General features: G+C 61.8%; 1 protein-coding gene across 5 annotated transcripts; it reads right to left on the bottom strand.

Annotated features, from left to right (window-relative positions):
* Positions 1-455: 455 nt before the first annotated feature.
* Positions 456-10854, bottom strand: LOC101951779 (major histocompatibility complex class I-related gene protein-like). 5 transcript variants are annotated; one of them, XM_065563968.1, is made up of 11 exons: positions 10676-10822; positions 7472-7738; positions 6824-7099; positions 6175-6450; positions 5446-5553; positions 5101-5133; positions 4337-4369; positions 3923-3955; positions 3446-3481; positions 1735-1767; positions 456-1259 (listed from the first exon to the last, which is right to left on the bottom strand). In XM_065563968.1, exons 1-11 carry the CDS (start codon positions 10752-10754, stop codon positions 1123-1125), a joined length of 1311 nt encoding a protein of 436 aa, XP_065420040.1. In that variant the 5' UTR covers positions 10755-10822; the 3' UTR covers positions 456-1122. The 5 variants fall into 5 exon arrangements, with proteins under 5 accessions (XP_065420040.1, XP_065420041.1, XP_065420042.1 ...); XM_065563969.1 differs by lacking the exon at positions 10676-10822 and adding an exon at positions 8987-9871; XM_065563970.1 differs by lacking the exon at positions 5101-5133 and having other exon boundaries at positions 10676-10854.
* Between the last annotated feature and the right edge of the window lie 3530 nt (positions 10855-14384).

The following is a 14384-nucleotide window of genomic DNA, read 5'->3' on the forward strand; positions in this document are numbered from 1 at the left end:
TGGCACCGGGGGTCTCCGCCTGGGCTGGGCCCCCCCAGACACTACTGCAATACGGGCAATGAACACTCCCCTGGGTCTGGCTCTGAGGGCCGGCTGAGGAGGGGCAGGGGGGTGGGGGCGTCTCTGCCCTGCACAGAGCCAGACCGACTGGGACTGAGAGCGCCGTGGGCTGCGCAGTGTTAGCCGGGTCTGTCTGTGCCCGGCTCTGGAGCGAGCAGCTCTGAGTCGAACCAGATCCAGATTAAATTCCATGTGACGGAGCCATTGGGCTTTACCGGCTCTTCCCAGCGCCCGGCTGCAATGGCGCCAGCAGGGGATGCCCCAGGCCTCGGTCTGAGAATCCCCCAGCGCTGCCTTAGTTCTCAGCAACAGGGCGGTTCGGCTCGCTGGGGCAGCGGAGCCCGGCACCGGGAGGGGAGACGGGCTCAGACAGACAAAGCAAACGCCCAGACAAGTGAGGGGCACACGAGAGACTGGGCCTTTATTCTAGGGGTTCAGTGACACGCTCTAGTCCGGTGACTCTCAACTTTTCCAGGCTGCTGTCCCCTTGGCAGGAGACTGATTTGTCGTGTGTCCCCCAAGTTTCACCTCGCTTAAAAATACTTACTTCAAAATCAGACAAACATACAGACGTGTCACAGCCCATTATGACTGGACAATGGCTGACGTCCTCGTTTTTACTGTCTAATTATAAGATAAATCAATTGGAATATAAACATTGTACTTACAGGTCAGTGTACTGTACATTACACAGAGCAACAGAAACAAGTCATTGTAGGAAACTGTAGTTTGCACCGACTTTGCTGGTGTTTTTTGTGTCGCCTGCTGTAAAACCAGGGAAATACCTAGCGCAGTTGACGTACCCCCTGGCAGACCCCTGTGACCCCCCAGGGGTACACATCCCCCTGGCTGAGAAATCAAAGGGTCCCTGCCCCACACCACAGCTTTCACTATAAGTCTGACAGATCCCAGGTCCTTAACCCACAGCAGCCCCCGCGAGGCAGCCGAGCGTCGCACCCGGGGCCTGGGCGTGGAAGCAGAGGGAAAGGGTGAGGGATTCAGTCCAGGTCACACGGGCAGTCAGCGGCCGAGGGAGGCGAGACCCCCAGGAACAACTCCAGCCTAGACGATGCCCGCTGGGGGGTCCCCATTGTCGAGCGGGGCAGGAACACCCATGTGGAGGAGCTGCTGAGTTTCTGCAGGGAAATTGGTCTCTCCCCTCCCGGTGTCCCCCAGCAGCTGCACCGTGGCCTCTGACCCTGCAGGAACGAGATACAGGGAGTCAGGGGGAGCCCGGAGCCTCCCCTTTTTTCCAGTGGCCCCCACAGCCCCCCCACTTTTCTGGCGGTGCCCCCCCCAGGCACACCCCCTTTTTCTACTGGCACCTCTGCAGGAGCCGTGTCTGTTCATAGGGTCGGGCTGACACCGGAGAGGGACCCGCTGCAGCTGGACCGGGCTCCCTCGGGCCGTTCTCCAGACCCTCCCGCAGCCGGGTCAGATGGGGGAGAGACGCTCCATACCCAGCAGGGTCGCTCCCAGCTCTGCCTGGGGCAGGGTGGGGGGAAGAGGAGGGAGTTCCCAGGCTGGTTCATTGCTCCCCACCGGGGAGCAGGCGCTCAGAGCTCCCAGGCTGGGCTGCTAGAGGGGCCGGGCCTGGGGGGCTCTGGGTCTATGGCCAGGGGGAGCCACCCGCCCAGAGAGCAGCCAGCGCCCCGAGCTGGAGTCACCACTTACCTTGCGAGCCGGTGTCACACCCGGAGTCGCTGCCTGTTGGAGGGAGAAGGGGGTGTGACGTTATTGATATAATCTGGGACCATATAGATCATTGTTGCAACCAAGGTCCTGTAGTGGCACGCAAATCTTGTATAAAGGGGGTCAAATGGGGTGTCTAGGACAAGGTTATGGTTTACTGGTTATGATTATGCTGTCTATATGTGTGTATCACTTTTGTAGTTGAAGTTATGAATATTGGCTCTATACTGTCTGTATTTCAAACTTATGCTATGCTTCTGGGTGACATCCCAGACAAACTGGTGTTAGCTCTGCCTAGCCTGCTTGATGGCCCATTAAGGACCATCAGCTATACAATGGACCCATTGAGAGAAGGCAGATACGCCTTGTACCTCAGCAAAGTATGCAGGGACTGGCCCATGTGACTCCAGACTCCATTTTTGCTGTAATTTTCCACAGTAAGAACAAAGAGGTGTTCTTACACCTGGAAAAGACTATATAAGGCTGATGCCTCATCTCCATCTTGTCTTCAATCCTGCTTCATACCTCTGGAGGAACTTTGCTACAAGCTGAAGCTCTGAACAAAGGACTGAGGACCCATCCCAGCGGGGGATGTATTCCAGAGACTTGATTTGAACCTGCAGTTTATTCCATCGCTGCTGCAAGCCTGAACCAAGAACTTTGCCATTACTGTATGGAATTGATTCCATTTAACCAATTCTAACTCTCATCTCTATCTTTTTCCTTTTATGAATAAACCTTTAGATTTTAGATTCTAAAGGACTGGCAACAGTGTGATTTGTGGGTAAGATCTGATTTGTATATTGACCTGGGTCTGGGGCTTGGTCCTTTGGGATCAGGAGAACCTTTTTCTTTTACTGGGGTATTGGTTTTCATAACCATTTGTCCCCATAACGAGTGGTACTGGTGGTAATACTGGGAAACTGGAGTGTCTAAGGAGATTGCTTGTGAGACTTGCGGTTAGCCAGTTGGGTGAGACTGAAGTCCTCTTAGTCTGGCTGGTTTGGTTTGCCTTAGAGGTGGAAAAACCCCAGCCTTGGGCTGTAACTGCCCTATTTGAGCAATTTGTCCTGAGTTGGCGCTCTCAGTTGGGTTCCGCCAGAACCGCATTGTCACAGGGGGTTAGCACTGCAGGGAGCTGGTTCCTGGCCGATCCCCCCACCCCACACCACTGGGATCAGACTGGGGTGAGCAGAACGTCCCAGAGGCCCAGAAATGGCCCAGCCCAGGCAGGGACCATGGGAAGGGATCAGAAAGGGGGCAGGGGCCAGGGCCAGGCAGACCCAGTTCTGGGGTAATAATCCCCATAACGTACCAGGGCTGGAGGCTGGGTGGGGGAGCGCAGGGACCCCAGCTGGGGCGGGAATGGCCGGGGGGTTCAGGATCTGAGGGTCCTGGTATCTGGGTCCCAGCCCAGCTCTGCTGTGGGGGGGTCACACTCAGCCCCACTCCTGTCCCAGTTCATATAGGGGGTGAGGTACAATGAGCCCTCCCCCCCTGCAGCCCAGCCCCCCACCCACAGCCCCCCTCCCCCAGAGTCCCTGCTGCCTGGAACGACCCCCCTTGCAGAGGGGACCCACCCCCGGCTGGGGACTGCAGGGCGCCCTGGGGCAGGGCCTGGGGAAAGCGTCTCCCCATAGAGGTCTCCGTGACCACAGCCGATCCCAGTGGGGCTGGACCCCCCAGCACTTACCCCTGCTGGATCCTTTGCTGGACTCTTTGTCGCTGGCTGTGGGGAGAAGGGACAGGGTCAGCATCTCCGAGCCCAGGGGCTGAGTGTGCTCCCGGGGTCACGGCCCCTCTCGGAGTGGTTCCAGCCCCACCCGTCCCGTTAGACCTGCCCTGGGCTCGCCTGCGGGGCCCTGACCCTGGGCGAGGAGGGGCCCATGTGGCAGGGCCCCGCTGTGGGATCTCAGGGACCATCCCTCCCAACTCTGCCGGGGGGAGCCTGGCCCCCGTGCCGGGCAAGGAGGGGCCCCTGGTTACCTGCTCTGCTCACAAATGACCCTCCTGGGGAGTGCAGGGTGAATCGCCAAGTCCCATTCACAGCCCCCCTCCCCCCCCCCCCCCCGCCCCAGAGATCCCACCCCCGCCTGGTCTGCCTGCTGTTCTCTGACCGGGAACTGAAGGGTTAATGGGTCACCCTCCTGCTCCATCATTAACCCCTTACCTTCCAGAGAGGAGCTGGAGTCCCGGTTGCCGGCTGTGAGGGGAGAAGGAGGGTTAGTGTCTCCTGAACCGGTGTCGGGAGGCAGACGTCTCCCTAGGAATTGATTCCACTCTCGCCCACCCCGTCCCGGGGCTCACCACCCCCGGCCTGCCCCAGACAGGGAACAGCATCACCCGGAGCTGCCCTGGGCAGAGCCAGACAAGAGAGGCCCCCCTGCCTGGCACGGCTCAGCCCGGAGACCAGAGGGGCCTGCACCCCGCAGAGCCGGGGGCACGTTGCGCGACGCAGGGGATTGCGGGTGACTGGCTGAGCAGGGGGCGATGGGGCGTTAGCGCCCGGTCCCAGGGGAGGGTCCCCGGGCTGGCCCGTGCCCCCTCCCCACACCTGCCAGCAGCACGGAGGGCTCACACTCACCCTGAGCTGGAGTGTCGATGGCTCCGGTTTTCCCTGCAGAGACAAGGCAGATTGCAGTGAGTGCGGCCGCTCCCGGGACAGGAACCGGCTCTGACCCCGGGGGCTCAGCGCGCGACTCAGTGTCCCAGGGAAGCCGGGCCAGGGTAAGGAAGGGAACAGAAAGACCCCCTGCACACACACAGATCCAGGGCCGGCTGCAGGGTTTTTGCCACCCCAAGCAGCCAAAAAAAAAACAAAAAAACCCACAATCGCGATCTGCGGTGGCAATTCGGCGGGAGGTTCTTTGCTCCGAGCGGGAGTGAGGGACTGTCCGCCGAACTGCTGCCGAATAGCTGGACGTGCCGCCCCTCCCTCCGGAGTGGCCGCCCCAAGCACCTGCTTGCCAAGCTGGGGCCTGGAGCCGGCCCTGCACAGATCCCACCCCCACCTGGTCTCCCTGCTGGGGCCTCTGACCAGGAACTGAAGGGTTAACGGGTCACCCCTCCTGCTCCATCATTAACCCCTTACCTTCCAGAGAGGAGCTGGAGTCCCGGTTGCCCTGCCTGGAGATCCCCTGCCTGGCACGGCTCAGCCTGGAGACCAGAGGGGCCTGCACCCCGCAGAGCCGGGGGCACGTCGTGCGACGCAGGGGATTGCGGGTGACTGGCTGAGCAGGGGGCGATGGGGCGTTAGCGCCCGGTCCCAGGGGAGGGTCCCTGGGCTGGGCCGTGCGCACCCCCACCACACACACACACCTGCCAGCAGCACGGAGGGCTCTCACTCACCCTGAGCTGGAGTGTTGATGGCTCCGGTTTTCCCTGCAGAGACAAGGCAGACTGCAGTGAGTGCGGCTGCTCCCGGGGGCAGGAACCGGCTCAGACCCGCGTCCACGGCCCAGCACAGACCCCGGGGCTCAGCGCGCGACTCAGTGTCCCAGGGGAAGCCGGGCGTAAGGAAGGGAACAGAGAGACCCAGCGCCATCTGCCCCGTCTCTGGCTACGGCCCCGCAGCAGCCCCCCACGGGGCAGTCACACAACCCCAACGCAGGGGTCCCCCTCCAGATTGCTGCCATCCCCAGGGCCCCATAGCACGCCCCACACTGAGAGGTGGCACCGCCGGCCCCCCATTACCTGAGCGCCGCCTCCTCCAGAGAACAAACCCAACTGTCCCAGCGAGCAGGGCAGCGCCAGCGACGGCCCCAATCAGCGCAGGGAGCGGGGCAGAGCGGGACGGGGGCTCTGCAAGGGAACAGAGAGTGAGACCCCCCCGCAAACACCACGTCCTTCCCATCCCCCATTCACACCCCCCGTGGCAGTCTCTTTACCCTACCCCGTGCTCCGTACCCCCGCGGTGAGTCTGTTCCGGGAATGTCCGTTATTCTTCAAACCGCAGCGGCCAGGGGAAGCGGGCGCCCTTCCCTGCTCCTTTCCGAGCGTCTCTTCTCCCCCGGGCCCAGGCCTCGCGTTCCCTTTTCAATCCTTTGTTAACAGGACTTTTCAACTCCCACTAACTCGCAGGGGCCTGGCCCCAGCTTCCCCGTGTTCTAAAGCCCGTTTCACCTCCAGCCGACGTTTCACTGCCCGGGACCCAGGACCCCGGCCCGGGCTGGGATCAGGCTGGCTCCGCGATCACGCCCCGCTTCATCTATCAGCTCCCTCCGGCTTTCCGGGGTGCCCTCTCCCCTCTGGTTCCTGTCTTAGCCTCCTCCCCCGCTAGCCACACGACCTGCCTGTCCTGCGGCTTCGCTCATTTTCTCCACCTGGGGAGGTGAGCAAAGTGCGTTACCGGTGGGGCTGTAGGGCCAGTCACCCTGTGACACCCCCCCCATTTCATCCAGTGTCCACACACCCCGGCCTCACCCCACGCAGTGTCGAGCGGCTCGGCCAGGCTCTCGTGCTCCACACGGCAGCTGTACAGGCCTCTCTCCTGGGGGTCGATCTCCACCGTGGCCCAGGCGTGGTAGGTCCCGTCCCCGTTGGGCAGGACCCCCCCTCGCCACGTCTCCTGCTCTCTGCTCTCCCCCTTTCGCAGCCAGGTCACAGCAATGTCCCGGGGGTAGAAGCCGTGGGCCCGGCAGGAGAGGGTGGTGGGGCCGCCAGGGGCGTCTCTGCTGGTGACCCGCACGGCCGGGCGCTCTGGAGAGACAAGGGCAGAGTGGGAGGCCGCTGGGTTAGGGCCCGTGAGCAGCACCCGGATCCCTGAGCACCCCCATGGTCCAGTCGTTGGAAAGCAGGAGAGGTCAGAGCCTGGGAAAGACCCCACAGGGACCTGCCCCACACAGGAGCCCAGGGGCAGGGGGAGATGGGACCTGCCTGGGGAGGGGTCTCTGTACCCTGCCGGCATGGCACAGAAGGGGACCCCCAAAAAGCTCCGCTGACCTCTAGGGGTCTTCCCCTGTAACCCAGCCCTGGGTCAATATAATTAGTGTCTCCGACAGGCCAGGGAGTGGGGGAGTCTCTGCGGGGGGGGGGTGTCCCGCTATCCGGGTGGGCTCCCTGCCCCCCTCACCTCTCCTCTGCAGCGTCTCGTTTCCGTAGCTCAGGTATTTCTGCAGCCACTCGACGCATTTCTTCTCCAGATAGTCCCGCTGCTGCTGACTCAGGTGCCTGTCGGCCTCCATCTTCCCCTTGGTGATCTCGGCCTCCTTGCTGGGCGCCACCCAGGCGTGGGTGCGGGTGTCGTAGGAGAGGAAATCCCGCCCGTCGTAGCCGTACTGCCGGAAGCCCCCCGTGCCGCCATCCACCCGCAGCTCACAGCCGTACATGTATTGGAAGGCGTGCAGGCCTGGAGAGACACGCACGGAGCCGGGTGAGGCCACAGCTCCGGCCACGGCGCCTGACGCGGCTCGTTAGACCTGACTCGGGGCCACGGCCCCTCGCTGCCCGGGGACGGGGTCACCATGGGGATGGGGATCCGGCTAAACCCGGGGACGGGGTCACTGCCAGACCTGAGGATGGGGGATGGAGTCTCTGCTTAGGCCCAGGGATATGGGACAGGGTCACCACCGGGCCTGGGGTCACCACTGGGGCCAGGGATGGAGGATGGAGACAGAACAGGGCTCTGGGGTCCCTCCTAGGTCCCGGGTTCTGGGGTCCCTCCTAGGCCATGTGTCTGGGGTCACCGCCAGGCCCCACGCTCCGGCCCCCAGCCCCTCACCCCCGCTCTGGTTGTAGCGCTCCATGGCGATGCGGACGTTGCCGTTGAAGGCCTCCTGCCAGCCCTTGGCGATCCAGGTCTGCCGGTCCCAGTACTCGGGCCCCTCGGCCTGGATCCAGGGGGCGCGAGGCTGGGCCTGCTTCACCTCGCTGTCGAAATGGAAGAAGAGCTGGTCGTCCAGGTACCCGACCACGGTGAACTGGGGCAGCCCCGGGCCGGGCTCCGACACCGCCGTGTAGAAATAGCGCAGCGAGTGCAGGCTTGGGTCTGCGGGGAGAGAGAGAGAGACCCTCCTGTCAGCCAGCAGCCCCCTTCCCTGCCCAGCCCCCAGGGCGAGCTGGGAACCCACCCCATACTTCAGGGGGGAGAGACCCCCCTTCAGCCAACAGCCCCTTGCCCCATCCCAGCCCCCAGGGGTGAGCCGGGACCCCACACTCCATGGGGGAGAGACCCACCCCACAGCCAGCAGCCCCTCATCCCCTGTCCCATCCCAGCCCCTGGGGTGAGCCAGGACCCCACCCCACACTGCAGAAGGGAGACACCCCCCCCATCAGCCAGCAGCCCGTTTCGTCTGGCCCAGCCCCCGGGGAGAGCCGGGACCCCACCCCACTGCAAGAGTGTAGATGGGGCCTATCTGTTGGGCCGGGGGTCCATGCAGTGCCCAGCGTGACGGGGGCCCAATCTCAGTTGAGCAGGATCCACGCAGCACCTGGCATGACCAGGCCCCTTATCCTGACTTCTGGTCCCCATAAACATTCATTAACAGCAGCAATTCGTGTCTGGCAGCCTCACCCAACTCGCGCTGGGCGCTCACCAGATGGGGGCACGAAACCACAGGGGGGGGGGCTAGGCAGGGTGTCGGGGAGCAGCAGCCGTCACCGCAAAATCCAGTGTCCCACAGGGAGGGGCAAAGGGGGGGATGGGAGGGGAAACTGGGGCATAGCCAGAGGTCGTGACATGCCTAATGTCGTGGGGAAGGAAGTGGAGCAGGGCTGACCCTGAACCGGGGGTTCCCACAAAGACAGACAGCGGGGAAAGGGTTAAACATTGGCAGTTTGACTCTGACCCCCCCCTTCGGATCAGGAGCTGAGCCCAGCTGGGACGGGAGCCCTGCTCCCTGTACCCCCCCCCGGTAACAACTGGCAGAGATCCCCCACTCCCCGCAGCCGTACCGCTCCCCGGGCCACCCCCTCTTTCCCCGGGACACCCGGCTATAGGGATCGGGGTGGGTGCCAGTGCCCAGCTAGCCACCCGGGGCTCGATTCTGGCCTCGCACTAGTTTTACACCACCCCGGTCTCAGCGGCTCGCTCCTGATTCACAGCCAGGTGGCCGAGAGCAGAATGGGGCCCTGGGGGGGTCTGGATTTGAGCCCCAAAGCCCCTCAACCCAATACAAGCATTTCCTGCCCCCTGGCTCATCCCCCTCGACACCCCGCAGCACAGGTCACCACTGCCCCTAATGGGACTGGATCCTGCCCCTCCCCCCGTGCTGGGGGGTAGCACCCCAATACTCACAGGAACAGCCCCCTGGGACGGCAAAGACCCCCAGCAGGAGGAGAGGGAGGGGGAGGGGGACAGGCACGGCCATGCTGGGCCCAGTCACTCTCCCCCTATATCGGCCAGGACGCTCCCCACTGGGCTCCCCAACAGAGCGACTCTCCGGGCACACCCTGCCCCTGGCCTCGCCCAGGGGACTTTGCCCCAGGAAGCGCTGGGCCAGCCGAGAAAGCCCCACAAGGGATCGGCTGCCCCATCCCCTGGGACCGAGCAGAGCCCGTCTGCCAGCTGGAGACGGAAAGTGAAAGTGTCACAGAGGGTGGCACCTCCCCCATAGGGTAAACACCTGGCTGGGCAGGGAGGTGTAATGGTTGGAACCGGGGGAGGGGCTGGGAGCCTGGACTCCTGGGTTCTCTCCCTGGCTCTGGGACAGCAGTGGGGGCTGGTGCATTAGAGCAGGGTGGGCTGGGAGCCAGGACTCCTGGGTTTTCTCCCCAGCTCTGGGAGGGGAGTGGGGGCTGGTGGGTTAGAGCGGGGAGGCTGGGAGCCAGGACTCCTGGGTTCTCTCCCCGGCTCTGGGAGGGGAGTGGGGGCTGGTGGGTTAGAGCGGGGGGGCTGGGCGCCAGGACTCCTGGGTTCTCTCCCCAGCTCTGGGAGGGGAGTGGGGGCTGGTGGGTTAGAGCAGGGGGGCTGGGAGCCAGGACTCCTGGGTTCTCTCCCCGGCTCTGGGAGGGGAGTGGGGGCTGGTGGGTTAGAGCAGGGGGGCTGGGAGCCAGGACTCCTGGGTTCTCTCCCCAGCTCTGGGAGGGGAGTGGGGGCTGGTGGGTTAGAGCGGGGAGGCTGGGAGCCAGGACTCCTGGGTTCTCTCCCCGGCTCTGGGAGGGGAGTGGGGCTGGTGGGTTAGAGCGGGGGGGCTGGGCGCCAGGACTCCTGGGTTCTCTCCCCAGCTCTGGGAGGGGAGTGGGGCTGGTGGGTTAGAGCAGGGGGGCTGGGAGCCAGGACTCCTGGGTTCTCTCCCCAGCTCTGGGAGGGGAGTGGGGGCTGGTGGGTTAGAGCGGGGAGGCTGGGAGCCAGGACTCCTGGGTTCTCTCCCCGGCTCTGGGAGGGGAGTGGGGCTGGTGGGTTAGAGCGGGGGGGCTGGGCGCCAGGACTCCTGGGTTCTCTCCCCAGCTCTGGGAGGGGAGTGGGGGCTGGCGGTTAGAGTCCGGAGAGGACACCTCTCACCCATTCAGGGTCATTTCCTATATTTGTGCAGCCTTCAGCTCTACTCACACTGGGCCCAGGACCCTGTGACCCCCCCACACACACACACACACGCCCTGTGTGAGGGCCCAGTAATGCACACAGGCCTCAGTCAGGGTCAGGGCCCCGTCGCGCCGGGCGCTGCACAAACTCTGACCCAGATGTTGCCAGTCGGTGTTGGGCCGGTTCGAGTTTGAACTTTTTGAATCTTAACCTCGGTGGACACAAAATAATTGTCTGTCCCCCCCCAGCCCCCCCCGCCCCCCCATTTCCCAGCCCGGCGAACACTGAAATCAACACACATTTGACAATACCGACAAATACAAATGACACACGATAAACCTGCGATTCTGCCAAGCCCACGTGTGAGTGGGGAACCGGTCCCGGACCCCCCCCCAGCCCAGCCTGGGCCCCGATCCCAGCGGCCCCAGAACCCCACCCCCGGGGGGGACCCCAGGTACTCACGGGGGTCCCGTCCCTTGCCGGCGAGGGCCCCCAGGGGCAGGAGGAGGAACAAACACAGGCTGGTCTCCCGGCCCCCCATCCCCAGCGGGGTCCTTCACTCCGACACCCCGACAGCTGCGCCCCCCCCCCCGCAGCTCACTGATCCCCGGAGCGCAGCGCCGGGCACTCAGCCTCTGCCGGGATTGGGCGAGAGGGGCCGGTCCCGCCAATAGCGACAGACGGAGCCAGCCGCGTCACCGGTCTCCGGGCAGAACCCGCCCGGGCAGCTTGACGGGGCGGCTGGTAACAGAGCAGCCTTAGCCCCGTCCCGGGAGTCCCGCAGGCCGGGCCCCCGAGGGGGCGGGGCTGGGAGCTCTGGGAGGGGAGTGGGGTCTAGTGGTCAGAGCAGAGGGCGCTGGGAGCCAGGACTCCTGGGTTCTCTCCCCAGCTCGGGGAGGGGAGTGGGGGCTGGTGGGTTAGAGCTGGGCGGGCAGGGAACCCGGACTCCTGGGTTCTCTCCCCGGCTCTGGGAGGGGAGGGGAGGTGGGGCTGGTGGTCAGAGCAGGGGAGGCTGGGAGCCAGGACTCCTGGGTTCTCTCCCCAGCTCTGGGAGGGGAGTGGGGGCTAGTGGTCAGAGCAGGACTCCCTGGCCCCATGTTCTGCCCTGTTCCTGACCCACTGAAGAAACGGGCCCTGGTCACGTTCCATCCCGGGGCGTCTCTACACCGGGGATACCGCCCTGGGGGCTGCGAATTCATCCGTGTGTGAGGCTGCAGCTGCTCTGTAACGCACCCGAGAGCAGGGGTATAACCCCCCTAGGTTACCCCGGGACGGACACCCTGGGCTCTAGGAAAGCCGGGGGTGAGGGAGGGGAACTGGCCCCCAGTGTCTGGGTCTGGCCCGGCAGCAGCTGCCCCGGGGGCTCTGGATCGGCCAGTCGCACAGCGCTGGGGGCTGGATGCTGCTCCGCTGGGCGTCAGGGCCCAGCCGGTCCCCGATCCCCCATCCCAGGCCCCCTGCCTGAGCGTCTTTCTCCACAGCAACAGTCACCCCAGTGCCCAGCCCCAGAGGGGCGCCCGGCTCCGGGAGCAGGGGGTGAGGGGGATCCCAGAATCCTCTCCCCTGTTACGGGTCAGTCCCCGTCGCCCATGGGCCGGGCTCACCCCCTCCCTCCAAACGCCCCCTCGTACCCCAGCCAGCAACCACCCCCAGGCCTGTGTCCTGGAATATTGGGGGGCCCTTAGCCTACAGGTCAACCCAGCACCCCCATTTGAGGCAGCCTGCACCAGTGACAGGATCCCCCCTTGTCCCAGACCCTGCGGCCCGGTGGAGAGATGCTGGGGTCTCCGCGCTGGACTCAATCCGTCTCTCCGGGTGAGTGACTCCCCCGACGGTCCCATTCAGCAGCGCACTTTGCCTGTTCATCACCCCCAATCTCCCATCCCGCCCCACAGCGCCAGATCCACCGTCGGTGCCGTGGGACGAAGCTCCCCAGACCCTCACAGGGCGAAGACCCCCAAGAGCAGCTCCCTGAGCTCTGCACTGTCTGGTTTCGTGGTCACTGGGACGGTGAGAATCCCTCCTCCCCCAGCCCCAAAGCGACCTGAGAACAGACTAAGCTGTATGACAGGGGAACTCCCCCTCCCCGGCAGGGACTGGCTGAGGGGAGACCTCGCTCCAGCAGGGACAGAGACACCCCCAGTCCGGGCACCATGTGTGGAGGGCAGCCCAGCGAATTTCGGGGGGCAGAGCTGCTGGGGGCTGGGCCATCCAGCTAGGGAAGGGGGATTTAAAATTAAGTAGCCTTTGCACTGCTCTGAGAGACGCTCACTGCGCCAGGGAGCTGGGCTCATCCTGTCCCTGCTCCATGCCTCAGTTTCCCCTCTGTCGGAGAAGGATGACAATACCCACCTCTGTAAAGAGCTTGGAGATCTGTGGATGACAAGCTCTGTGGAGGGCTGCAAACCGCCCACGGGCTGCAGGACTGGGCCCTGGATTTGAGGCGTTTAAATAACAGGTAGCCATGGTGATGAAACAAGCCTTTATTTCCAGGGTACAAACATCTCGTCTGTAACTAGCAGACGGGCTCTGGAGATCACGTCACTGTTTGCAGAAACCTCCATCCTGTGCATTACAATAGTGCCTGCCAGCCAGTCACGGCCCAGGGCCCCGGTGCCAGGCGCTGGACAGACAGGTCCTGCCCCAAGGAGCTGGCAATAGATTCATAGATTATAGGACTGGAAGGGACCTCGAGAGGTCATCGAGTCCAGTCCCCTGCCCGCATGGCAGGACCAAATACTGTCTAGACCATCCCTGATAGACATTTATCTAACCTACTCTTAAATATCTCCAGAGATGGAGATTCCACAACCTCCCTAGGCAATTTATTCCAGTGGTTAACCACCCTGACAGTTAGGAACTTTTTCCTAATGTCCAACCTAGACCTCCCTTGCTGCAGTTTAAACCCATTGCTTCTTGTTCTATCCTTAGAGGCTAAGGTGAACAAGTTCTCTCCCTCCTCCTTATGACACCCTTTTAGATACCTGAAAACTGCTATCATGTCCCCTCTCAGTCTTCTCTTTTCCAAACTAAACAAACCCAATTCTTTCAGCCTTCCTTCATAGGTCATGTTCTCAAGACCTTTAATCATTCTTGTTGCTCTTCTTTGGACCCTTTCCAATTTCTCCACATCTTTTTTAAAATGCGGCGCCCAGAACTGGACACAATACTCCAGCTGAGGCCTAACCAGAGCAGAGTAGATCGGAAGAATGACTTCTCGTGTCTTGCTCACAACACACCTGTTAATACATCCCAGAATCATGTTTGCTTTTTTTGCAACAGCATCACACTGTTGACTCATATTTAGCTTGTGGTCCACTATAACCCCTAGATCCCTTTCTGCCGTACTCCTTCCTAGACAGTCTCTTCCCATTCTGTATGTGTGAAACTGATTTTTCCTTCCTAAGTGGAGCACTTTGCATTTGTCTTTGTTAAACTTCATCCTGTTTACCTCAGCCCATTTCTCCAATTTGTCCAGATCATTTTGAATTATGACCCTGTCCTCCAAAGCAGTTGCAATCCCTCCCAGTTTGGTATCATCCGCAAACTTAATAAGCGTACTTTCTATGCCAATATCTAAGTCGTTGATGAAGATATTGAACAGAGCCGGTCCCAAAACAGACCCCTGCGGTACCCCACTCGTTATGCCTTTCCAGCAGGATTGGGAACCATTAATAACAACTCTCTGAGTACGGTTATCCAGCCAGTTATGCACCCACCTTATAGTAGCCCCATCTAATTTGTATTTGCCTAGTTTATCGATAAGAATATCATGCGAGACCGTATCAAATGCCTTACTGAAGTCTAGGTATACCACATCCACCGCTTCACCCTTATCCACAAGGCTCGTTATCCTATCAAAGAAAGCTATCAGATTGGTTTGACATGATTTGTTCTTCACAAATCCATGCTGGCTGTTCCCTATCACCTTACCACCTTCCCAGTGTTTGCAGATGATTTCCTTAATTACTTGCTCCATTATCTTCCCTGGCACAGAAGTTAAACTAACTGGTCTGTAGTTTCCTGGGTTGTTTTTATTTCCCTTTTTATAGATGGGCACTATATTTGCCCTTTTCCAGTCTTCTGGAATCTCTCCCGTCTCCCATGACTTTCCAAAGATAATAGCTAGAGGCTCAGATACCTCCTCTATTAGCTCCTTGAGTATTCTAGG

Source organism: Chrysemys picta, chromosome 12, assembly GCF_011386835.1.
Source record: "Chrysemys picta bellii isolate R12L10 chromosome 12, ASM1138683v2, whole genome shotgun sequence".
Taxonomy (NCBI): domain Eukaryota; kingdom Metazoa; phylum Chordata; order Testudines; family Emydidae; genus Chrysemys; species Chrysemys picta.